The following is a 26644-nucleotide window of genomic DNA, read 5'->3' as shown; positions in this document are numbered from 1 at the left end:
ACCAAGTGGTAACACATTTTTTCCAAAGAGTAAAAATGCCATGCCAAAACATTTGTAAAATATCTGTTATTTATATAGACCAATCTGTTTATTTTTCCTTAGGATTATTAATTGCAGGAATATTGCTATATTTCATAATTATAACTTAAGTAATGAAGTTTTTTATTTATGCAAAAAAACTGGGGATAACTCGGAAAGTTATTTGGAAAAGATAATGTATTTTTACATATGTAGTAGTTATTCATTTTTTTCCGGCAATTTTGGTAACTATTTGCATAAGTCTTTTGGTTTTAGTCATTAAAATATGCATGCAAATTTGTATTTCCAGCTTTCTCATTAAGTTTGAATCCTTAATCCACATCTGGGTAGACATTGGTTAAGTAACGTCCAACAAAATTGCGATCTTTGTCTGATTAAGTGTAACACATAAATTGGTTTTTATGTGGTTACTACAATTGTGAGGTTTTTGTGTGTTTCATTTTTTTCTGCCTCTATATTTATATATATATATTTATTCTATACTATCTTTTATTGTAATTATTATGTATATGTCGCCAATATTTCTTATTAAACAATATCAATTTATTTTCTGAAAATGTAAAGGTAGAGAATAAATGGATTTCAACAAATATTGTTATTAGAGTGAGGAATTTTCTCAGGTTGCAAGACATGAAAAGATAAATACTTCTATTTTAAAATTCCCTTACACTTTTATTTGCCAGCTGTAACAGGTGTGTTTTGCAGGACTTGCACATTACAGAACAAAATGAATCAAATATAATCAAATATAAAAATGGCTTATCATTCTGTGCTAATCCTATCTACTGATTGAATTTTATACTCGGTGAAAATAGGAAACATACACAATAGAAAGTCATTTACAAACAGGTTATCTTGACCTAATGAAATATTCAAATTCCTTTCTTCTTTTTGTATGGTATTAGTTATTAGCATTCTATATTGTTGTGGTATGCACTCTGAAACACTTCATGTTGCTACTTACGTTTAAGGGAGATTTCTTAAATTCAAATGAATATTCTCTTTTAATAAAATAGAAAACATAAATTGATTTTTTTTCTGTTTTAATAAAAATAACTTTCAGATATGTTATTTACTTGCATTTGTTTAATTTTTCACATTACATTGAATCAGCTTTTGAAAGTAACCTAAAACTCTACTCCAATTTCTATTGTCTATGCAAAGTATAACAGCATTTGAATTTCAAGCATGTAGATAAGAATAGACGAATTAGTATGTCTCGCACCTAAAAGTCAAGAATTCCCAGCAGAAACATGTAAATAGTGCACTTGCACATAATTCTGCTGCTTTCCCAACCATCAGGGAAATGAAATAAGCTGGTGCATTTCCTTACAATCATGGTACTTAGAATAAAGACCATCAACTTATAAGAGCCTGTGAGTGGTGAGAATATTTTAGAATTATTTTCCCCATGTGATAGCTGCCAAATTACTTCTTACATTTTGTTTATCTCTATGAGGCAAAAAAAAAAAAAAAAAAAAAAAAAAAGTTTCTCTCAACCAAAAACTTTTCTCAAAACTATTACATGTGCTCTTTCGTATATCTTACTAGTTTTAGAAGGAGTCCAAAACAAATATAGTATTTTACCAATTGTTTAGTTCCAAGAAAAGTGAATGTGGTTTTACTGAAGATATAATTTATGAATAAAAGTTTGAGTTCATTATTTAACTATCTATATACTTAAATTAAAAATAATATAAATATTTTTCTGTGATGAATCATTAAGTTTACAGCAAAGTAGGGCAACTTTTCAAGTGAAATATGAATCAGCTAAATACATTCAACCACTGATAACAGCAAATAATTCAACGTTGTAATTTTCAATATTAGAAATAGTTTTAGGGATACTATATCAGAAAATAGATTTATTCTGTAGATCAGTGTTTTCCCAATATTGACATAACTGAATCACTATGGCAAGAGCCTTTGGTTATAAACCTAAGATGAACAGTCCAAATGTGAGATAAGATTAAAAAGTCTGACTTTTGTTAGGACTGGCTTCTAATCAGTACTTCAAAATCTCTGGTCAATGAATGCTCCAGATCAAATATTTACCAATTCACTACAAATTTAAACATATAACATGTAGTGAACTTTGGAAATATTAATCTATTCAATTATTCTGTCATTATGTCCTTCAGATTATTTAGTTGCCAAAGTGTTTATTTTTTATTTTATTAAATTACATGAATACAGAAAAAAAATATATATTGTAAGCATATAACTCAGAATTTTCAAAAACTATATACACCATATAGTCAGACTGTAGATAAAGAAATAATAAATTTTTCATACCAAAAAAGCCTCTCAGACTCTCATCTATCACATCAGCCCTTGCTTAGACAAAGGCATCATTGCCCTGATCTGTTAGTACAGGTAAGCTTTGCTTGTTTTATACTTAATATAAATGGAATCATATGTGTGTCTTTAAGTCTGGCTTCTTTTGTTCAATGTGATATTTCGGAGATTTATTCATATTTTGGCTAGTCCATTCCTTCAAGCTTTATACAACTCCATTGTGTAAATATACCACAATTTTAAAATCATTTTTAATTGATGTGTATTTTATTGTAATTTGAAGAACTATAATTGTATATATTTATGAGGTAAAACTGAATGTTATTATATACGTATATAATGAAGAATGATTAATTCAAGCTAATTAACATATCTACCACTTCAAATACTTATTTTTATGGTGAGGATATTTGAAATGTATTAGAAATATATTCTGTTAGCAATTTTGAGACATATATTTTTATTAACAATAGTCAACGTGTTACGCTATAGATCTCAAAACCTATTTCTTCTGTCTAACTGAAACTTTGTAACATTTGATGGTCACCTCTTCATACTTCCCCTCCCCTTCCTAGTCCCTTCTATTCACCAATCTCTTCTTCCATTATTTTAGTTTTTTTAATGCTCTATTTTGACCAAATACATCTTAAGGGAGCCTACATTTACTAACTCTTCCCAAATCTATTTACCCTTTCATTGTGTAATTTGTGTAATTTCCAACAACAACAACAACAACAAAATAATTTGTTGAAGCCATCATTGTGTTTTTTTTAATTGTCTGGAACATGGTTTGTCACCTTCACACAGTGTTGGGATAAACCCTTTGGGACCAACCCCATTCAGGACAGCCAGAGCTCTCAATATTTACAACGGCAATGCAAATAGGGGCTTCAGGCATAATTAAGAGCTAAAAATAAAGCAATGATCTAGCAGCAAAGAATCAAGGAGCAAATATATTTAACTATAAATGAAACAAATTGGACAGATAAAACTAGAATAATAATCAATCCTCCAATGCAATTCACAGACATTAACTTATGAGAAACAACAGCAAACAGGAAACCATGACCTCTTTAAAAACACAGAACAAAAATTGAGTGACTGACCTAAACAAGATGCTGATTTGTGAGCTCTCTGGCCAATAATTCAAAATAGCAGTTTTCAGGAAACCCAGTGATCTCCAAGACAACACAGAAAAGCAATTCTGAAATTTATTAGAGAAACTTAACAAAGATATTAAAATAATAAAAAATCAAACAGAAATCATGGAATGGAGAAATACATTTCCTGAACTGAGTAATTCATTAGAGGGTCTCAACAGCAAAATGGACCAAGCAGATAAAAGAATCAGTGAGCGAAAAGACTATTTGAAAATACGCAGTCAGGGCCGGGCATGATGGCTCACGCCTGTAAACCCAGCACTTTGGGAGGCCAAGGCGGGTGGACCATGAAGTCAAGAGATGAAGATCATCCTGGCCAACATGGTGAATCCCTGTCTCTACTAAAAAATTAGCTAGATGTGGTGGCAGATGCCCGTAGTCCCAGCTACTCAGGAAACTGAGGCAGGAGAGCTTGAGCCTGGGAGGTGGAGGTTGCAGTGAGCCAAGATCGCACCACTGCACTCCAGCCTGGGTGACAGAGTGAGACTCTGGAAAAAAAAAAAAAAAAAAAAAAGGAAAAAAAAAGACACAGGAAAAAAAAAAAAAAAAAAAAAAGGAAATACACAGTCAGAGGAAAACAAACAAATGAAATAACATGAAAAGGAACAAAGACCACCTATATGACACAGAAAATTACCTCAAAAGACCAAATTGAAGAATTATTGATATTCAAAAGTGACCTGAGCAAGATCAAGGAGTAGAAATTGTAGTTAAATAAATAATGAAAAACTTTCCAAAGCTTGAGAAATATTCAGGTATAGAAAGATCTGGGAATACTAGTCAGATTCCATCCCAATAAGACTACCTCCAAGGCATATAATAATCAAACTCCCAAAGATCAATGAAAAAGAGAGGATCCTAAAAGTAGCAAGAGAAAAGAAGCAAAAAGGATGAGTTCATGTCCTTTACAAGGACATGGGTGAAGCTGAAAACCATCATTCTCAGCTAACTATCATAAGATCAGAAAACCAACCACTGCATGTTCTCAATCATAAGTGTGAGTTGAACAATGAGAACACATGGACACAGAGAGGGGAACATCACACATTGGGGCCTGTCGCGGGGTGGGGGGTGTAGGGGAGGGTTAACATCAGGAGAAATACCTAATGTTGGTGATGGGTTGATGGGTGTAGCAAACCACTATGGCATATGTATACATAAGTAACAAAACTACATGTTCCACACATGTAACCCAGAACTTAAGGCATAATTTAAAAAAAAAAAAAAAAAAAAAGAAGCAAATAACATAAAAGACATAAAAGGCGCTTAGATTTGTCTGGCAACAAACTTCTCAATGGCATTTTCAATGTGTTCAAAGAGAAAAAAAATGCAACTAAAAAATATTGTATTAGGCAAAGTCATACTTAAAACATGGAGAGATAAACTATTTCCCAAAGAAACAAAAACTGAGGAAATTTACCAGAACCAGATTCATCTTACAAGAAATGATAAAGGAAGTTCTTCAATCTGAAAGTAAAAGCATACAAATATGCCAAAAAAAAAAAAAAACAAAAAAAACAAAAAACCTTTCAATGCATAAATCCCACTGGTAAAATTAAGTACAAGGACAAACTCAGAATATTCTGTCACTTTAATTTTGGTATGCAATTCTCCCATAGCCTTATATGAAGCCCAAAAGTAAAGTCTATCAAAAACAATAATAGCTATAGCAACTTTTTAAGAGATAGCATAAAAAATCTGCAAACGGAGGAATTTGAGACCAGTCTGGCCAACATAGTGAAACCCTGTCTCTACTAAAAACACAAAAATTAGTCAGGCGCGGTGGCGGATGCCTGTAATCCCAACTGCCTGGGTGGCTGAAGCAAGAGAATCGCTTGAACCCAGGAGTCAGAGGTTGCAGTGAGCTGAGATCGCGCCAGTGCACTCGAGCCTGGGCGACAGAGTAAGACTCCATCTCAAAAACAAACAAAAAAACAAAAAGTAAACTAAGACAACTAAAAGTAAACATTTGGGTGAGTGGAGTTAAAGTGTAAAATTTTTTGTGTGCTTTTTGCCTTTGTTTCTGTTCTTATGTTTGTTATCCAAGGTAAGTTGTCATCTCTTTAGCACAACTTGTTATACCTATGAGACGATTTTTGTAAGCCTCATAACTTGAGATAAATTCATGGAAATGAAAAGTAACAAATTAAAACACACTACCAAAGAAAATCACTTAATCACAAAGAAAGTAAGAAGAGAGGAAGAGACTGAAACCAACCAGAAAACAAGCCACAAAATGGTAGTAGTGTGCACTTATTTATCAATAATAACACTGAATGTAAATGGTCTCACTTCCTCAATTATAATGTATACAGTGGCTGAATGAATAAAAAAGTAAGACCCAACTATATGTTGCCTTCAAAAAATCCACTTAACCTAGAAAGACACACATAGACTGAAAGTGAAGGGGTGGAAAAATAAACTCGATGCAACTGGAAAACAAAAGAGCAGGAGTAGCTATACCTATATCAGACAAAATAGATTAAAAATCTAAGATTTAAAAAGACATAGGAAATCAATATAAAATGATAAAGGGGTCAATTCAGCAAGAAAATATAACAATTATCAGTATTTTTATGCCCAACAACAGAGTTTCCTATAAGTATATAAAGCACACATTAGGAGAGCTAAAAATATACATAAGACTAAAATAAAATAACAGCAGTGGAATTTAAACACCCTAGTATCAGTAATGACCATATCATTCGACAGAAAATCAACAAAGAAAGAGCACAGTTAAACTATGCACTAGATCTAATAGGCCCTAAATGACATTAACAAAACATTTCACCCAACTGCTGCAGAATATACATTCTTTTCTTCAGTGCATGGAACATTCTTCAGAATAGGTCATATCTTAAGCAACAAAAAAGTCTGAATAAATTAAAAAATAAAAATCTTATCAAGTAACTTTTCTGACCACAATGGAATAAAAACCACAAGTTGAAAACAAGAGGAACCTTGGAAAATACACAAACACATAGAAATTAAACATCCTACGAGACAGCTAATGGGTCAATTAAAAAAAAATAAGAAGGAAATTTAAAACAAACAAACAAAAAACAAATGAAAACAAAAATACAACAAACCGAAACTTCTGATACACAATAACATCTGTATCAAGAAGGATGTTTATAGTAATAAATGCCTAAATTAAGAGTATAAAGACTTCAAATAACCTAACAATGCACCTCAACGAACTAGAAAAGCAAAAATAAACCAAATCCCAAATTAACAAAGTAAATAATAAAATTCACAGCAGATATGAATAAAATTGAGACTAAAAAAATACATAAGATCAACAAAAGGAAAAGTTGGATATTTGAAAAGATATTAACAAACTTTTAGCCAGGTTAAGAATAAAGGAATAAGAGCCAAATAAATAAAATTAGAAATGAAAAAGGGAAATAAATGAAATTTATACTAGAAAAATACATAAGATCAATGATAGAAAAAGTTGGGTTTTTGAAAAGCTAATCAAAATTGACAAATCCTTTGTCTAAGAAAAAAAAAAGAGAAATGCCTAATTAAATAAAATCAGAAATGGAAAAGGAGACCCAATAACTGAGAACCCAGAAGCACAAAGAATTGTTAGAGACTGTGGTGAACAACTACATGCCAACAAATTGGAAAACTTGGAAGAAATGAATAAATTCCTGAACATATACAACTTACCAAGATTGAACCATGAAGAAATAAAAAAATATAATAATAACAAACCAATAATCAGTATGGCGATCAAAGAGATAATACAAAGTCTTCCACCAAAATGAAGCTCAGGATCAATGACTTCACTGCTAACTCTACCAAAATTTAAAGAACCAATATCAGTTCTACCCAAACTCTCCAAAAATTTGGAAGGAAGGTAATATTCCAAACTCATTATATGAGGTCAGCATTACCCTGATACTAAAACCAGACAAAAACATGACAAGAAAGCAATAAGAACACTACAGGTCAATATCACTGATGAGCAGAGATGCAAAGATCATCAACAAAATACTAGCAAACCAAATTCAACAACACATTAACATGATCAAGCGAAATTCATCCCAGGGATGCAAAGATGGTTCAACACATGCAAATCAACAAACATGATACATCACATTAGCAGAATCAAGAACAAAAACCATATCATTATTTCAATAGATGCCAAAAAAGCACTTGATAAAATTGAACAACACTTCATGATAAAAACTCTCATTAAAATGGGTACAGAGAGAATACACCTCAAAATTTTGAAAGCTGTGTATGACAAACCCACAGTTAACACTTTGCTGAATGAGAAAAATAATCTTTTCTTTTGAGAAAGGCTTTTTCTTTAAGTACTGGAATAAGATAAGAATGCTTACTTTCACCACTTTTATTCAACATGACATGGGGAGTCCTCTCCAGAACAAGTAGGGAAAATAAATAAATAAAAAGCATAAAAATTAGAAAGAAAAAGTCAAATTAGCCTTGTTTGTAGATAACATAATTTCATATCTAGAAAAAATACTGAATAAAAACAATGTTAAAACTGACAAAAACATTCAGTAAAGTTTCAGGATATAAAATAAACTACAGAAATCAACAAATAATCTGAAAAAACAAGAAAGCAACCTCATTTACTATGGCTACAACTATATAAAACACCTCAAAGCAATCAAGCCAAATAATGGAAAGATCTGCATAAGAAAAACTATGAAATTCTTATGAAAAAAGTACAAGAAAACACACATATAATGTAAAGATATTTCATACATGTGGATTGGAATAATTAATGTTGTTAAAATGACAATACTACCAAAGTAGTTTATAGATTCAGCACAATCCCCATTAAAACAGTGACATTCTTCACAGAAATAGAAAAAAATAATCTAAAATATATGCAGAACAACAAAAGATACCCAAATAACTAAAGTAACCATGAACAAAAAAGAACAAAGCTAGAATTATCACACCATCTGACTTCAAAATTTACTACAAAGCTATAGCAATCAAAACAGCATAGTACTGGGATAAAAGCAGACACACAGACGAATGGAATAGAATAGAACCCAGATAAATATCCACACATTTACAGCCAACTCAACTTTGACAAAGACTACATATACATTGGGAAAAAGAAAATCTTTTAAATAACTATTGCTGGAAAAACTGGATAATTTTATGCAGAAAAAAATCTATACCCCTATCTCTCACCATACACAAAAATCAAATAAGAATAAATTATAGACTTAAATCTAAAACTTAAAAATATAAAAGTAAAAAAGAAATTATTTAGGAAACACTATAGGACATTGGTCTGGGCAAATTTTTCTTTGTTTGTTTGTAAAACCTCAACAATTACAGGCAACTGAAGCATAAAAATAGACAAATGGAATTATATCAAGCCAAAAAGCCCCTGTACAGTAAACAATCAGCAAAGTGAAGAGATAACCCACAGAATGGGAGGAAATATTTGCAAACCATTCATCTGTCCAGGGATTAATAACCAGAATGTATAAGGAGCTCAAATAATTCAATAACTAAAACAAAATTAGAAAAACAAAAACTAATAATCCAATTGAAAACTAGGCAGAATATCTGAATACACATTTCTCACAAGAAAACATAAAGATGGCAAATAGGTACATGAAATAATGCTCAACATCACTAATTATCGGATAAATGCAAGTCAAAACTACAATGAGCTATCATCTCACCCAATTTAAAATGGGCTGTATTAAAAGACAGACAATAACAGGTGCTGGTGAGGATGTAGAGAAAGGGGAACCCTCCTGCACTATTGGTAGAAATATAAATTAGTAGAGCCACTAAGGACAACTCTATGGAGTTTGCTCAAAAACCTAAGGTAGAACTACCATATTATTAATCTTACTATTGAATATATATCCAAAATAAAGGAAATCAGAATATTGAACATAGAACTGCACTCCCTTATTTATTGCAGTACTATTCCCAATAACCAAAATACGGATTCAATTTAACTGCCCATCAGTGGATGAACAGATTAAGAGAATGTGGTACATATACACAATGGAATATTATTCAACCATAAAATAGAATGAAATCTTGTCATTTGCAACAACATGGATGGAACAAGAGGTCTTTATATTAAGTGAAATAAGTCAATCACAGAAAGGCAAATGTTCTAACCCACATGTTCCCACTGATATGTGGAAGCTAAACAAAGTAGATTTCGTGAAGATAGAGAGTAGAATGGTGGTTTCCAGAGGCCAGGAAGGGTAGTGGGGGTTGGGAGAAAATGAAAGGGAAAAAAAAGAATATAAATGTACTTATTATGTGTGTTTAAAATGGTAAAGATAGTAAATTTTATATGTATGCTTTAACTAAGTAAAAATAAAACAATCATAACACAACTCACACAACACTATAAAATTAAAATTTAGATAATTTCATTATAAAAATAAGTAAAGTGAAAATAAGTACTAATGAGAATTATATTGAAGAAGGTATGGAACAAACGTTGTCTTCATTATGCTGCACAAGAGAAACAGCAGCCACTAGAAAAGTAGTGAAAGACCCCAGAGGTATCAGATGATAACTTAAAAATTCTTGTACTGAGAAAAGCAAGAACTTTATTTATTAAGTCACTAATACATCAACTTAGAATCAGGCTAAACTCTAATGCCAATAGTACGTAGCGATACACAAAGCACCAGTTGGTAACCAGTAATAAAAGCAATGAAAATGACCATTTGAAAGAATAAAAAAGTGAAAATCTTTCCAACTATGTAATAGTTTGTGGCAAAATGACAAATTAGCCATTTCAATATATTTTTGTCAATATTTAAAAGTGTTAAAATACATGTCTTACCTGATTCCTCAAAGTCACTGTTGTAGGCTTTCCAGGTTTCAGTTATTCGAAGAAGATTCTCTTCCATGGCTTGAATATCCATGGAGGGGCAGTTGCATTCTGGAAATTTGGGACCACAGTGACACCAGCAGTCATTTTCCTTGCAGATAAACTCTCCCTCTGAATTGCAAGCAATGTAGCTCAAAGCTGCTTGTACAAAACGTTCCTGAAGATAGTCTGGGAGAAGCACTTGAAGCCCTTGAAGAACAAACAAAGAAATCAAACAAATTTACTCAGTTAAAGAAAAAATTAAAATACTTACTTATAATATTCATCAAAACAGTAGATAATTTAGTATATTAAATTTTGAATTATGTGCTTTTAAACTATCAGAAAAATATCTGAGTCTATATACTGCAAATATTTATAACTCTTTCAACATATTCTGACTGCATGAAAAATGAAACTTCTGAAATAGAGATGAATAATCATGGAGATGACTGAAAACTCAGACTATTTGATGTAATTTATCACAATATTTGGTTATTTTTACATAATATAGATGGAGCCTATCTAAAACTTTGAAAATGCACGCATGCATTTATTTTCTACCAGTTGATTTCAAATTGTTTTAAATATTTTCATTTTGCTTGCACTAGACTATCAGCCCACATCAATGTAAATATCACATAATGGGCATAATGGGTTGTGCCATTGGTAAAATACATATTGAATGTTGATGGTAAGGCTTATCTCATGCCATTAGCAACATATAAGTTATATAATTCTGTTTTCCAAGAATGAGTACTAAAAATGACTACAGGAGTCAGATGGACTGATTTAGTTATTTCACAGTTTATTTGTTTGCCATGTATAGACAGCCCTAGTGGCATAGCTCGTTAGTTTGCTAGAAATATGTTTAGTAAAGTTGCTATCTCTTAAAAAACTCTCCAAAATATTGTAAAATTAAGATTTTGGGTTTTCTCAGGGTGTAACATTTATTATGATATTTCAAAAAGGTAGTTTTTCATTATTTCTGGCTACTTAAGAAAACTTAAATACTAAATATTTAAACAAATAAGCAGGTAAAAATAAATACAAAGCTAAGGAAAAATCTGATAATAGCAAATTGTTACTTACCAGAAATTGAGCTTTTATAGCTTTACATGTTTTCTGTTTAACGAAATAAATCAATTTTGACCCTTGACTATTATCTTAGAGGTTGATTTAATAAAAATCATAGATTAACATTTAGCAAAAAATTTAATTTACAAATATCTTGACAAATTGCAAAATTCCTTTTGCAAATTGTTGGAAAAAGTACTCTTAGAACTTCTATTTTGTATATTCGATTTTGTATTAATTTTCATTTCACCTGGAATAAATATTTATTGAACACTCTCGTTTTGAAGGAAATTTCCAGGTAAGATACAAAAGTGAAGATGACCGAGAAATTTATTTGTCACAGAGATATTTGCAGTATATTTAAGAAAAATAAAAAAAAGATTCAACTATATAAGATACATGTGATTCAATTAATGTAATTAATTGGCTAAGCAATTATATTAAGTTCAAAAAAGTAAGAAAACTTTTTATTAAAAAGTTAGGCATTGAACACTATTTGACAGATGTAGAGTTTTCAATATTGAGTGATTGTGGTGAAGAGTGATACATTAACAATATCATACACAGATAAAAAGCTGGGGTATATATTAATATATTTTGGAAATGAAAGTAGTAATATTGTTTCGTTGCACATGGTTTATAAGAATACAATGAAAGAGGTGCTTACACACATATATGGGAGTCATGTTGTTGGGATTTGGGATTATGGTTTATAAGAATACAATGAAAGAGGTGCTTACACACATATATGGGAGTCATGTTGTTGGGATTTGGGATTCCTATATCAGAGAATACAGAATTAATTCATTTAGATTTAAATTAATTTTACCATGTGGGATACTAAGAATGGTACTTATTTGGAGGTAGAAGACAAAGAAATATACTAGAGTTGACTAATTTTTAAGATTAGATTTTATATATATATATATATATATATTTTGAGACGGAGTCTCGCTCTGTCACCCAGGCTGGAGTGCAGTGGCCTGATCTCAGTTCACTTTAAGCTCCGCCTCCCAGGTTTACGCCATTCTCCTGCCTCAGCCTCCCGAGTAGCTGGGACTACAGGCGCCCGCCACTTCGCCTAGCTAGTTTTTTGTATTTTTTAGTAGAGATGGGGTTTCACCGTGTTAGCTAGGATGGTCTCGATCTCCTGACCTCGTGATCCACCCATCTCGGCCTCCCAAAGTGCTGGGATTACAGGCTTGAGCCGTGGCGCCCGGCCTAGATTTAGTATCTTTAAGAAGATTCAAAATATCAAAGCTAGGGAAAGGAATTAAGGATACAGGAATAATGAGAATCTGCTAAATAGTACTTTATTTGATCTAAGGCAAATAAAAAGTGTTAAAATACTTAAGAGGCATAAAATGACACAATCAGAAATTTTCTTAATCGTCTAGTCTTATGGTTTACCAAATTACTGCACATTTAGATACACCTAGTGATTTATTTTTTCTGAAAATTTTAAGTGCTAAAAACAATTTGAATAATTCAGAGTCTTTGCTCAAGGAACTCAGGAATCAGTATATATTTATTAAAAGACCTAAGGTAACAGTAATTGAGTGTGGACTACAAACTTGTAAACTACTGATCTATTTTAATCTTAATTGCACACAAAAAAATCAAAGCATTCATGTACCATTTTCATAGTCATAAAGCACATCTTTGCATTATAACTTTGAATATGTAAGATGGTAGTGCTTTTGGAGAAATACAGAATGCAGGAGATGTAATTTGGGGAGGAAAGATTGGTGGCAAGAAATAGTGAGTTCCATTTTAGAAACACAAATATTCCTGCTATGATGATGCATGCATACACTGCTAAAAGAAGGAAACTCATATTCTGAAAAACCATGCTAAAATCAAAGAGTTTTGAGAAAAGAGGCTTAAGGATGCATAGCTCAGAACACTTGAATTTTATGACCAGACCACCAATATGAACTAGTTGGTTCCTAGAGAGATAGCTTGGCCTGCTCTGACAAACAACTCAAGAGTGGTTCAGGGCTGGCCACGAAATTTTCTTTTCTTTTTTTTTTTCTGTAATGTACAGAAACAAGAAAGCAGGAATACTGACAGCACTATATTTAGAGCAGGTCCACCTGGTGCTGTAACAATGCTTAACAAAGCTTCGTTTTGAATCTATGGGATTCCTGTAAAAGCCAGGATGTGAGGGCAACTGCTACAAGCTGAAAACCACAGAGTAAAAATATGAATGTTTCCGGTGTGAAAAGACTAGTTTGTTTTCAACCCACCTTCTCACTAGAGCCAACTAGGAAATCTAGGTAAAGTATTAAAAATAATCTGTCTGAAGAGATAACAAGGACAAAAACGAAGTGAGAATTTCTGGGGTTAACCTGGAAAGAAGGAAATTCCGCAGGCTGAGTGAGCCCAATATTGGGTTATATGGTTTGGCTCTGTGTCCCCAACAAAATCTCACCTTGAATTGCAATAATCCCCACGTGTCGCGGGAGGGACCCAGTGGGAGGTAACAGAATCATGGAGGAAGGTTTCCGCATGATAGTTAGTAAGTCTCAGAAGATCTGATGGTTTTATAAACGGGGCCTCCCCTGCACACACCCTCTCTTGCCTGCCACCATGTAAGATGTGACTTTGCTCCTCCTTGCCTCTGTCTTGATTGTGAGGCCTCCTTGGCTATGTGTAACTGTGAGTCAATTAAACCTCTTTTCTTTACAAATTGCCCAGTCTGAAGTACATCTTTATTAGCAACATAAGAACAGACTAATATATTGGGCATATCTTTTCCATTAGAGTTCTGCCCAGAACAAAGTACAAATTGACATTTATACCAACCATGACAGACAGTAACTTCATCAGGATTTAGTTACTAGATGAGCTACATAACCAAAGAGTAAAGAAAAACAAAACGAAACACACACACACACACACTAGCTTTCACCAGATCTGAAGTATAGTTCCAATTGGCATATTTCAAAATGAATTAAAATAGCATTGAAACAAAACTAAATCTTCTCTGAAGAAAATGCACCATCAATAATTTTAAGATATTTGTATAAGCTTTCATGCACAACAGAATTCAATAAAATATGATGAACATATAAAAAGACATGGGATGGTATAGAGGTTATCAAACAAGAATGATAAATTAATTTCAATCACATGATCAAAAATTTAATAACAAAACAGACAATATGGCAAGGAACCAGAAATTATAAAGAAAAATCAAGTAGCTATTTTACAAATAAAAATGCATAATTTGAAATTAAAAACCAATGGATAGCTTTAACAGCAGCATAGACATTTAAGAGATAATTCGTGAACTGAAATATGTCAGAAGAATATGTTTAAAAGGAATAAAAGGGCAAAAAGATATAAAATACAGAAAATAGCATAAAAGATTTGTGTTATGATGGAAAGACCTAAACCACATTTAATTATAACCCAGAATGAGAGGAAAGAAAGGAAATAAATGATATTTGTTAAACAAATATAAAACAATATTAGAAAATTGATGAGGAACATAAAAAATTATAAATTAATTTACAGCATATCAGCATATGTTATGGCAAGACAAACAGCTAAGTAAAAGTGACCAGCTAGTCAATGTTCTTCAATGCTATTTTGCTCATGAACTACCTTAAATAGTTTTGAAAACATAAACACTACTTTGGACATGAGTAAGCTATTGTTTAAAATTTTCATCATATATAAAAGAGGCCCAAAGTTGGTAAACTCTGTGATATTATTAATATGTATATTTTACAACAAAAATATTACACTGTATATATGTACAAATGAAATATAATTCCTGTTGATTTAGTAACTAATACATATTTTAAAAATAACATTTGCGCAAGATATACAAATATAAAAATAAAATTTGTATATAAGTATAGTGTGTGTATAGACATATGTTTGTGTGAATTATGAGCATTTTAGTAATGATGTTTTTCATACATCTGCTCTTCAAGTGCAAAAAGAATTGTTCCTGAAATAAAATTATTCACACACTCACACACACACATGCACACACACATACACATCTCTTTCCTCCTTCAAGTCATTATTTCATTCTATTATCCCTAAATATTTTTATTCAAATACAATAAATTTCATTAATCAATGTCTTTTCTTAATCATAGTCATACTTATCTTTTATAAAAGTAAATAGCTTGAAATGTATATATGTATACATATATTTACTGAAAATTTAAATAATATGAAATATCATATAGTATAATGTATGCTATATATAATTTCTTGATAATGAAAATTTAAAAAATATTTCTGACATTATTGTAACTATCATATGTAATATGCAATTCAATAGAAGTACACTTATTATAAGTATGAAGAAATTTTTTTTAAAGCAAATATAATCAGTTTTTTGAAAATACGTGACTTGAATGACTGAATAGGACTTTTGTTGATTGGTTTATGCACTTTTTGGCTAGAGTGACCCTTCCTTCAGTGTAAATGATTATCCATCTTCATTTTTATGTATGTAAGCACTGAGAAAATGTGTTTCAATAAATTAACAAATATTAACAAAAAGAGTTTTATGAAGCAGCATCATTCAATTTTTATTATAAGCCAAAACACTTATGAACCATCATTAAAAATTACATTTAATCATTCACCTGAAAATAGCCTAGTCCTGTCAAATTCATTTAAATAAAATATTGGGAACTAACCAATTTGGAAAAGTGTTTGTAATTCAGTTCTATAAATTATTCATTTTCTCAAGGTCTGGAAATTTTACCAAAAAATTACTACTAAAATTTAATAAATGACTTTTAATTATTCTGGTTACATTTTCACTCAGAGGCACCTTGTTTGATGTGTTATACTCATAAGCAGTTGAAAATTTTCAATATTAGAAATTTCAAAATATATTTCAATATGTATTTGCCAATATTTTCTTATAACTACTTTTTATTATGTACTTAAATATATTTTCATCACTAAATTGAAGTTGTAGCTATGGCTTTTTAAATTTTTGAAAAACACCTGCTCTGTAATCTTATCAGCAAAATGAGATCTCAAAGTCCATCTTTTATATCTCTAATTTTTTAAAAAATACTGATTCATATACTGATGGTTAAATCATAGCTTTCTGTTCTGAATTCGTTGTCTAATCCAGTTGACTTCAACAATTATTGGTGCTTTATTTGCTTTGCTTAGATACAATTCCACTTCAGGAACAATTCTTTTTCTACTGAAAGAGGAGAGTTTCAGAAGAAGGTCTTTATTAAAAAAACTATGATAATTTCAGGATTCTTTCAATAATGTATCTAAATTCAGAAGATTCCAAAATCGGACAAACACTCTTGATTCTAAAACTTCATCTTGTACTTAGAAACAAAACACAACACACAAGCAACTATCTATATCTATTTATCATCTGTATCTATATCCATCCATTTATCAGACCAAATATCTAACTAGCTAACTCCAAAAGACATGAAGATCTCTGTTGCTACCTTAATAAAATATTCTTCAGTGATACTAGTGTTTTCAATTGCCATATATGGTGACACAGAAATATCTATACCCTTCAAAGGAATGCACCATGGTTACGTTGATCCGGAGTTAACAAATTGTTCACATTAGTTTACAAGGTAGATGAGGGCTAGTACAAAGGAGAGTTTTAAAAGATGAGTCAACGTTATACTTGGATTGTAAATAACAATTAAATTTAAGAAAGAGTGCATGATACTGAGGGTCTTGAAATTGACTTCCTAAAATTATTTTCAGAAAGGACTTTGTACTCATAGGTGTATAAATAAAGTTGTAATAGACAATTAAAAATATAGACATGGAAAACAGAAAAAAAAAGTGAAAGAGATGGAGGTTTCTGAGTTACTCACATTAGTTGAAGATAATAGAAATAATAATTATACAAAAGAGAAATGTTGCTTCATTTATTCCTTGTGCTAATTATTTTTCTAGACAGATAGGGGACTGAGGGTTTTAAAAAACAATTTAATATTTTGAAAACTGAACACAGTAATTCAGACAAAAATCAACAAATCTTGTTAATAAATAATTTTTATAACAAACTGAAGTAGTCATACTAATTGTTATAAATGGGTTGTCATTTTTATTGTAATTCATATTCTGATAGAAAGTTAATCCACATATTAAAAAGGAATAAGCAGTAGAGAATTGCAGGAAATATTGATGGACAACATTTTTATTTAAATTAGAGAAAATGTTTTAATACATGTAAATCTATAATTGATATTGATAAATTGAGTAACATTCAAATTGTTAAAGTATTTAAGAACTTTGTGCTTTTAATACAACTCAAAATAAAAGGCATTCATTCACTATTTAGGATAAATTTAAACAATTCAATGCTGTTACATTTTTCTTTTAATTAATTATTATTTTTTAAATGTTTTAGAGAAAGGGTCTCAGTGTCACCCAGGCTGGAGTAACATGATGGAGTAACATGATTTTTCAAGATTGCAAAGTTAAGGGAAAAAGTGGTAGGATTTCTGAAACTTTTAAGCATTTTTATGCAAAACTGAATAACGTAAATATTCAGCTCTAATTTATGCAATTGAAAAAAGGCATACTAGAGAAGAACAACTCAAAATTACCTCTTTGGTTAATTCTGACAAAAAGTGTCATCACAAAGACTTTTCTGAAATTGTTCAACTAGAGGTGTTTAAACGTGTGTATTCATAACCTGTTCCTGCCTATAAGAATGAGCATGTACGCATACCTATTGTATTTTTTAAAGTGCTTATGAATAAAATACTCTCTATTGAATATCTAAAATATGTAGTCATAGAAAATAGCAAATTATTTTTATAAAATCTAACTTTAAAATGGAAATCATGTGAATGTAAATATTTTGTTAATATATCCTTAAGTACATTTCTATTTACCAGAAGAAAAATACAGTCTTGATTGCCACATTAGCTTAAATGTAAAATGTCAACAGTTCATTTTACACCATGCATAAATATGGTTACAACTTTCACAGGAATCTTTAAGTAAAAAGTCAAAGTTGAGGCAAGCATATGAAGAAACTGCTACATGATGACACAATGATTACTATATGTAAGAAAAATATTATTAGGACAGATTTTCAATTGCTATATGTTACTTAATTTGAGAAGAAAAGAGAATTTTGATATTTTATTCATATGGTCTAGAATTTCATATTTTCTTGTATCAGTTAAATTATGACATCAGCCTTTAATGAGAGTTTTTAATAGCCTGTACATGTATATGCAGCTTATTTTAAAAAAATAGAAAATAAATCATGACTGGATAATTGTTATCCAGGCTTGTAGAGAATTAATGAAATTTTACCTACATACCTTGCAACTGAATCTTATTCTCAGGACTCTGAACCAGAACAGAACTGACAGAATCTAGGTTGTCATAGTTACTGCAGCCAAGAGGACCAGTCCGTGTTTCTGTTACCTGGCAAACAAAACATCAACTTTATTATCTAAATCAGACTTTACAATGTCCTTTTGGTTCATTGTAGTTGTCACACACTAATAATATATGTTTGACAGTAAATATCACCGAAAGTCCAGGACCTCATACACACCAGCAATACCCACACCTAAACATAGCGCAAAACAGTAACTCCCTTTGTCTTTAACTCATTTCTTTCCTTTGGTTGGGTATAAATATTCCAAGAAAATAATGCATGCCATCTTTGTTCAAAAGCACAACTCATAAAGTCACTGATTTCACCCAAGATATAAAAAAGGCCCACTCCTTATGGAAGAGACCAAGTTCTGACTTATATGAGAGTTGTTTGTGTTTGTTTTTACTCAATAAATCAGAGCCATCTGCCAGGCTACGCTCTCAAAACTGATTTTATTATTTTCTTTTACCTAAAAATCTATATTTTTCCCATTTTTATGTTGGCATGAAATTCTTAACTCTCTGCCTTCCATCTGGCCCAGTTCTTTCCAATATGCCAGTATCTCCCTGTTCAGTTTGACATTCATTCTAGGCCTTTGATCATACAACATCCTCCACTCCTACCCCACTTGGATTAGAAACTTCTCCTTTCTCAACTTTGACTAATCAGTTTTATCTATCCTCAAAATTAAGCTCATGTTCAAACATTTACACAAAGTATTCCTTGATGATTCTATCTGTGTTATTTTACCATTTCCATCCAATTTTGGTCTGCAGCTCACAGATTTAGTACTTAAATATGTATTCTCGTATGCGAACTGATTTTTTCATGGGTGTCTTGGGAGGGATAGTATCAGGAGATGAGGAGACTAAATTTAATGAATTATAGGAGGTTGAAAATTTATACTGAAGATTTAATCCTGAGGATTTAAAACTATTTAAAGCAGAACAATATTGTCAGAACCTTTGTATTTTCAATAAGATATTCTTTATTAATAACCAGACTGGTCTTTGCAAAATACAATTTAGATCACTTCGTTCCACTGTTTACAATCATTTAATGGCTTCCCATTCTTATTCAGGGTATGACTTAGAGTCTTTTATAGGACTAGGAAGACACCGTATTACCCAGCTCCCTGTTACCTCCCTAAATCTGTCTCCTCTCTTATTTATTCTGCCTTGCTGTATCTCAAACATACATACTGATTACATTATGCAGATGCCTTGGGGTATTTGACTTGTTGTTCTAGTACCTGGAATGTTCTTCCTCAAACTATTTTCTAGCTAATCCTTCACTTCCTTCCAATTTTTGCTCAAATCTCATTCTCTTGGGACTACTTGGACTAACCTATTTAAAGTGAATACCCCAAACTCTTCCAACATTTTCTTTTTTATTTCTTACATTGTTCTACCTTTTTCACAGTAGACATCAGCTCACAAAATGCTGTACAATTTACATTTTTTTTGATTACTGTTGACACCTCTCACTAGAATGAGAGCTCCACATTCTAAAAGTGCAGGAGATTTTGTCTATTTTGTTCACTCACATATCCATAGAACTTATTAAGTTCTTGCATCAGCCCAGGGGTATTGATTAAGAGAAAGGTATTGATTAAGAGGAGGCAACATAAGGAAAAACTTCGTACTATGGAGCAGGAAAGACATTAAGGCCATTATGAAGATGATGAAAGCCTAAAGTAAATAGTGACAATAAACTTTATCTGAAGAAGTTCAATTGTAAAAAACAAGACATAACAAGGTTATGAAATGACATTATGAAACACTGAAAATGTTCACTGGTACAGAGAAAGGCCACTGAGGCTTCCAGTATTAAAAATATGAAGCTAAGAAGCCCACTGTGGAGGGCATTTAAGGGAGCTCAGTTTTGAACATGTTTACTCTCTTTGTTGAAAATATTTAGTAGGAGTGGCAACACAGGTTTATATCTTAGAAGTTATGTCAACAATGGGACTACTAATTTGGAAGTCATCAACTTAGAGGCCATAATCAATGATAGATACAGATACATTAACTCAAATGCATTGAGTGCATGCTTGTGTCATGATAACTCTATTATATTTTCTAAATGATAAGTCCTTCAGAGTAACCAAGATTAACTATGTGTACATAGCCAGAGTTGACAATGTAGTTTATCATGGGCAAAAAATTACTTTTTCCTTAACACTACAAAAACTTTGAATTATTCTCCAGCTACTCTTCCCCACTGATGATAGTGAATAGAACTTATTTTGTTTAGAGAAATAATTTATAGTGTTGATATATGTATGTATAATTAATATTTAAGTATAAATTAGTAACAACCTAAGGGCAAAGGGAAAAATAAAAGCATCAAAGATAATACTTAGGGTATAAGGTAATTTAAATTTTCATTTTCTCCTATCATGTGGTTTCACTATTGCCAACCAACACATATCACACAAATATAAACACACACTCATGCTTGCCTTTTTTATAAAGTTTTCCAAGTAAAATTGGCATTAAGTTCATACTCATTGACATATGTGATCTTGGAAAAGGGAAGGCAAAATCCTCTAACACTTCATCCTTGAAAGAAGGTAAATAATATTACCCCATTACAGAGAGTCTCTTATATTCACCTACTCTGTTGTTGAGAATACATGTGAGACAATTAAATAATAGATATACATTTTGAGAATATTTGAATATCTCTATCTTTATATATTGCTGTACTTTCTCATCTTTCATAATATGCCATCATATAAATTTAGCGTATCATACTTACAGTTTTATTTTGTTCTCTATCCTTCACATCTGAATTCACTGATCACTATCTGGGTTAATATAAAATTTTACAAACTCTAGCACTTTATATGAAATAAATCTATCTTTAAATTGTATTCCATTTAAGGACTCCATATGCCTTACCAATGCCAGCATTAGTAAATGTACCCATACTTATTTAATTTTGTACAGTAATAATAAAATAAATAAAAATGAAAAGAAAAAATAAAAAAAAAATTTACTACAGAGATGCTAACTGTGCCAAAACACAGAATAGCAGTTTACTTGTTTGTTCCAACCCATCATTTTTAATAATAAAAGTAACAAATTCCCATGACGGAAATTTAAGCAATGAAACAAAATACTTAGCCAGAGGAGCAACTGTCATTTTTTTTCTACTTTTATGATTCCCCTAGCCTTTTACCAGACATGAAAATGGTTGAGACTAGGAGTAATTGCGCTTCAAGACTATTCGTTATTTGCAGCACCCAAATATCATGGCCTTTACCTTTTCACAGTGTATTTCTCATGAATTATTTTATTTATTTCCTAGTTACATTAGGTTATATCAAAGTAACTTCTGAGTAATTTTATCAGCCATCGATTATGAAGATAAAACACTGGAATACTGATAAGTACAATTAGCTCTTTTACAATTGAGTTATGCCCAAAGAGGCATAATCTAAGACTTTCCATTTGAAATCAATTTTCTCTTCTAGAGACCTACATCTCATCTGGATAACTACAAAATGAATGTTAATATTTAAGAGGAGATTTTACCTATCCTATATTGTAACAAGAAAAGCACGTCTGAAATAACAGGAGTTGAGGTGGGGGAGTAGTGAAATTTGTTATTGATACCTGCATCCTGACAAACTGCTATACTAGTTATTTCCTTTTACACATTTTGCCCCTATTCACATTAGATATACTCTATCATACAGTCCACTTCAGTTGTCTCCTTTTCCAGAAATAAATGTTTCTATTTTTTAATCATTCAAAACACTTTGGGTTGAGAAGGTAGAAACTATACTAGAGAATATTAACTATATTAGACTCATACTGAATTTCTGATATCTTAACATTTAATATAAGAATTGATACTTATTTTTAAAATAGAAATAAAGACTTAATCTTACATAATTAGTACTAAAATTTATTCACTGCATAATTTCTTTGTTTTTAGAAATATTGATTAACATAGTTGTGATTCATATATACAGCAAAAGGTTTATATCTAGAATATATAAATAAATTATACAAACTAATATGGCAAGAGCAACACTGAAAACACACTTGATAACAAAGATATCTAAACATCCAGTCATTTTGAAATAGTTTTCAACTTTATTATCAAAGAGCTGGAAATTAAAACATAGAAACTACTATCCATTCACCAGAAAGTCTTATAAGCATAAGAAGCCAGACAATGCCAAGTGGTGACAATACAGTGGAGAAACTGGAATTCTTGTATGCTTCTGCTGGGAGTGTAAACTCGTACAATCACTTTAGAAAATTCCTTGAAAGTATCTACGTAATAGACATAGGCACATGATATGAGCTAGATACACAGTCAACAAAAATGTGAACATGTATGTACAAAAGGCACTTTCAAAGAGGTTCGTATCAATTATTCTTAGTAACTCCAAACAGAAACATATTACATTATTGTATTAGTCCATTTTCATACTGGTATAAAGATACTACCAGAGACTAGGTAATTTATAAAGGAAAGAAGTTTAATCGACTTGTAGTTCCACATGGCTGGGGAGGCCTTAGACACTTAAGATCATGGCCGAAGTCAGAAGGTGAAGGGGAGCAAGATATGTCTTACATGGTGGCAGGCAAAAGACAGCGAGGAAGTGACACACTTTTAAAACCACCAGCTCTCCTGAGAACTTACTATCAGAAGAACAGTTTGGGGGAAACCACACCCATGATCCAATCACCTCCCACCGGTCCCTCCCTCAACATGTGGGGATTACATTTTGAGATGAGATTTGGGTGAAGACACAGAGCCAAACCACATCAAGTGGCAAACAGTAATACAATGTGGAAGTAAATAGAAGATTTGAATACTGTACTACAGTAAGAATAAATTTTTATGTACACTGTCCACAGAATACCGAACATGAGCAAATCTCACAAACATAATGTCGAAGGAACATTATATAAATGTTTCAATATTTTAACACTAGAAGTTTATTTTGCCTAATTTTGAACTTCCATTAATATATAGCTCAAAATTGGGTAAAATAAACTTTTAGTGTTAGAATACAGGATGGTGGTCACCCTTTGGATATAGGAATGATGGTAAGAGGGCGTTAGGAGTAATACTTATGATCTAGTAATGCCCTATTTTTTAGTCTAGGCCATGGTTGCTGAAATGTTTTCAAATTTGAACACTTTATGTACTTCGCTGTATAAATGTTATTTTATTTTACTCCTAACATTTGCTAACAGTAATTGGTTAATATTAATTTTCCTTGTGAATTATATCAAGGAAGGTACCACATCATCTATATCTATATCTACATATATATGGATATCTAGACATCTATCTACTTACCTATCTGTTTTAAGCAATCATCCATGCGTATGTACTAAAACGCAAGTTTGGATTTTCATACTTATATCCTTTCAAATGTATAATTATTCTAATATGGTTTGGCAAAAACAAAATGCTGAAATCTGATACTGTGAAAGATTATGAAAAACAAACTACTTCTTTCAATTACTAATATGAGTTTATTTTAAAATCCAATACAATCTATTTTTAATCATTTTAGTGTATGTCTCATATTTATTTTGTTTTATTTCAAGGCTACAATTGCCACTGTTCTATAATCGAAGATATACAGATGATAAATTAACTTTCGACCAGGAATTATAACAGGTTAATATCCATATTTCATTTTTATTTTATAAGTACCTACTATTCCAAACAATATATTTACCTAGTATGAAAAAAAAAAAAAGTTTTTTTCTTGTAAGTTCACCTCTAAATAGCAATAAAACGGATGAACAAATAAGCAGTTTATTTTAAATATTCAATTATTCTTACGATAATTTCTGTGCAGGTTTCTTTTGCCTATAGAAATACTTTTTAGAGTATTTGCAAATGAATCATTATACTTAATAACACAAAATTTGTTAAATATATATATTTATATAGTTTATATTCAAAACACAAATCTTAGTGAATACAGGGGTATCAGAAAAAGACCCCATAGGTTTACTTGCAAAAAATGTTTGAAGCAAAATTATTTTTGTTTTAAACAGTTTGTTTTAAACAGTTGTTTAAACAAAAGCAAAAACACTGTTTCCCCAGAGTTAAAAATTATCTGAGGAGTAGATATACGAAGAATTGGGTATTAAAACTCTCAAGAGGGGCTGGGTGCGGTTGCTCAAGCCTGTAATCCCAGCACTTTTTGGAGGCCAAGGAGGGTGTATCATCTGCTGTCAGGAGTTCGAGACCATCCTGACCAACACGGTGAAACTCCATCTCTATAAAAATACAAAAAAATTAGACAGGTGTGGTGGTGGGCACCTGTAATCCCAGCTACTCTGGAGACTGAGGCAGGAGAATTGCTTGAACCTGGGAGGTGGAGATTACAGTGAGCTGAGATCACTCCATTGCACTCCATCCTGGGTAATAAGAGTGAAACTCCGTCTCAAACAACAACAACAACAACAACAGCAGCAACAACAACAACAAAACCTGAAGGTATTCTCCAAGATAGCTTGAATTTATTTTATTTTACCCCAAAGTTTCCATTATGTTTCATTATGCCAATCATAAAATTACAGGGCACTAATTTATTTCTATTATCTCCCTTAATTAACTATAAACTCTCTATGCATAATTATACACAGTACTGGGCACATGGTAGAAATTAAAATTTTTTGGATTAAATTGGTGGATAAATATTTTATTTTTAGTTAGAAAGATTTATTACAAAGTAAAATTTATTGAAGTTTTTGGGAATCTCTTGAAGGAAATGTAGAAGAGCTGAAATATCTAACATTTTACAGCTATCAGAACTTTGAAATCATTTAGTCTCAGCATCTCATTATATAAAAGAGATACTGTATCTGGAGCCAGGGATGCTATCAAGCTACTTCAGGATCATGTGCATGAAATGAGAGCTAGAACTGGGACTTAGACCTCCTGACTCACAAATCATATATCCATTCTAAGCATCACACTGACTTTCCAAGCTTTATAGTTATCAAGTTTTGGAAACTTTGCTTGGCTTAATCAATGTAATTAATTCTCTCTCTCTCTCTCTCTCTCTCTCTGGCAGTAAAGTTACAATAAAACACAATTTAATTGGTCTAGATTGATGTAGAAGTCAATTACAATGGTGTAGTATATTGGGTCATTCATGAACAAAAAATATTGCTATGAATGTACTGGTTAATATAACTTTGATTGAAGGCCAAATAAATTAACTTTTATTCTAAGTATTAATTTATTAATGCTTTGAAATATAACATCCTGCATATTATTATATTACTTCCAACTAGGATTCTGAAGAATAAAATACAAGAGTTGATTAGTTTCTATTATTTCCTAAAACAGTACAATCTTTTCTGTCATCACACATATAAGATCTTTTACCATTATATATTGCTAAAGGTATTAAATTAACAAAATGCTTTATAAAATGTTGATGTTAAAAAATAAGAATATATATAACTTCCCTTCATTTCTCAACTGAAGATAGTGCCTTATATTTTTTCAAATGTGAATATTGAGTTTAAAGGTAATTTTATCATTTAATATTTTTCCTCTGATAGTCATTAAGTCTTATTTCAACATTCTATTAAGCATTTAACATCAGACTGTAATTCAATGTAGTCCCACTTTTTTACCCAGTTGAAATATTTCTGAAGCTTATTTTATTAAAGAATGAATTTTCAAACATATGATTAATTATAAGATGCATTAAAAACAAAACATTCATCTCAGAATAAACATTTCAGTAGCAAAATGTTTCTTAATTTTCATAACTGTTTTAGTATTTACAGTACATTTTGTGGGAAAAGTGAAAATTCACATAAAAATGCTACATGTCCT

The 26644-nt window shown here is 31.2% G+C and overlaps 1 protein-coding gene across 3 annotated transcripts in view; it reads right to left on the bottom strand.

Annotated features, from left to right (window-relative positions):
- BRINP3 (BMP/retinoic acid inducible neural specific 3) overlaps positions 1 to 26644 on the bottom strand; it is a 397925-nt gene that overhangs the window by 130751 nt on the left and 240530 nt on the right. For all 3 annotated transcript variants that reach the window (XM_003893381.4, XM_009191377.4, XM_009191381.4), the window contains exons 5-6: positions 18738 to 18843; positions 10321 to 10557 (exon numbers count right to left, since the gene is read on the bottom strand). In XM_003893381.4, the coding sequence (XP_003893430.1) occupies positions 10321 to 10557; positions 18738 to 18843 (343 nt within the window). The remainder of the gene's footprint in view (positions 1 to 10320; positions 10558 to 18737; positions 18844 to 26644) is intronic.

The sequence above is a fragment of the Papio anubis genome, chromosome 1 (assembly GCF_008728515.1).
Source record: "Papio anubis isolate 15944 chromosome 1, Panubis1.0, whole genome shotgun sequence".
NCBI lineage: Eukaryota > Metazoa > Chordata > Mammalia > Primates > Cercopithecidae > Papio > Papio anubis.
Note: the sequence above shows the minus strand (reverse complement) of the source record. Positions and strands in the feature narration are given on the sequence as shown.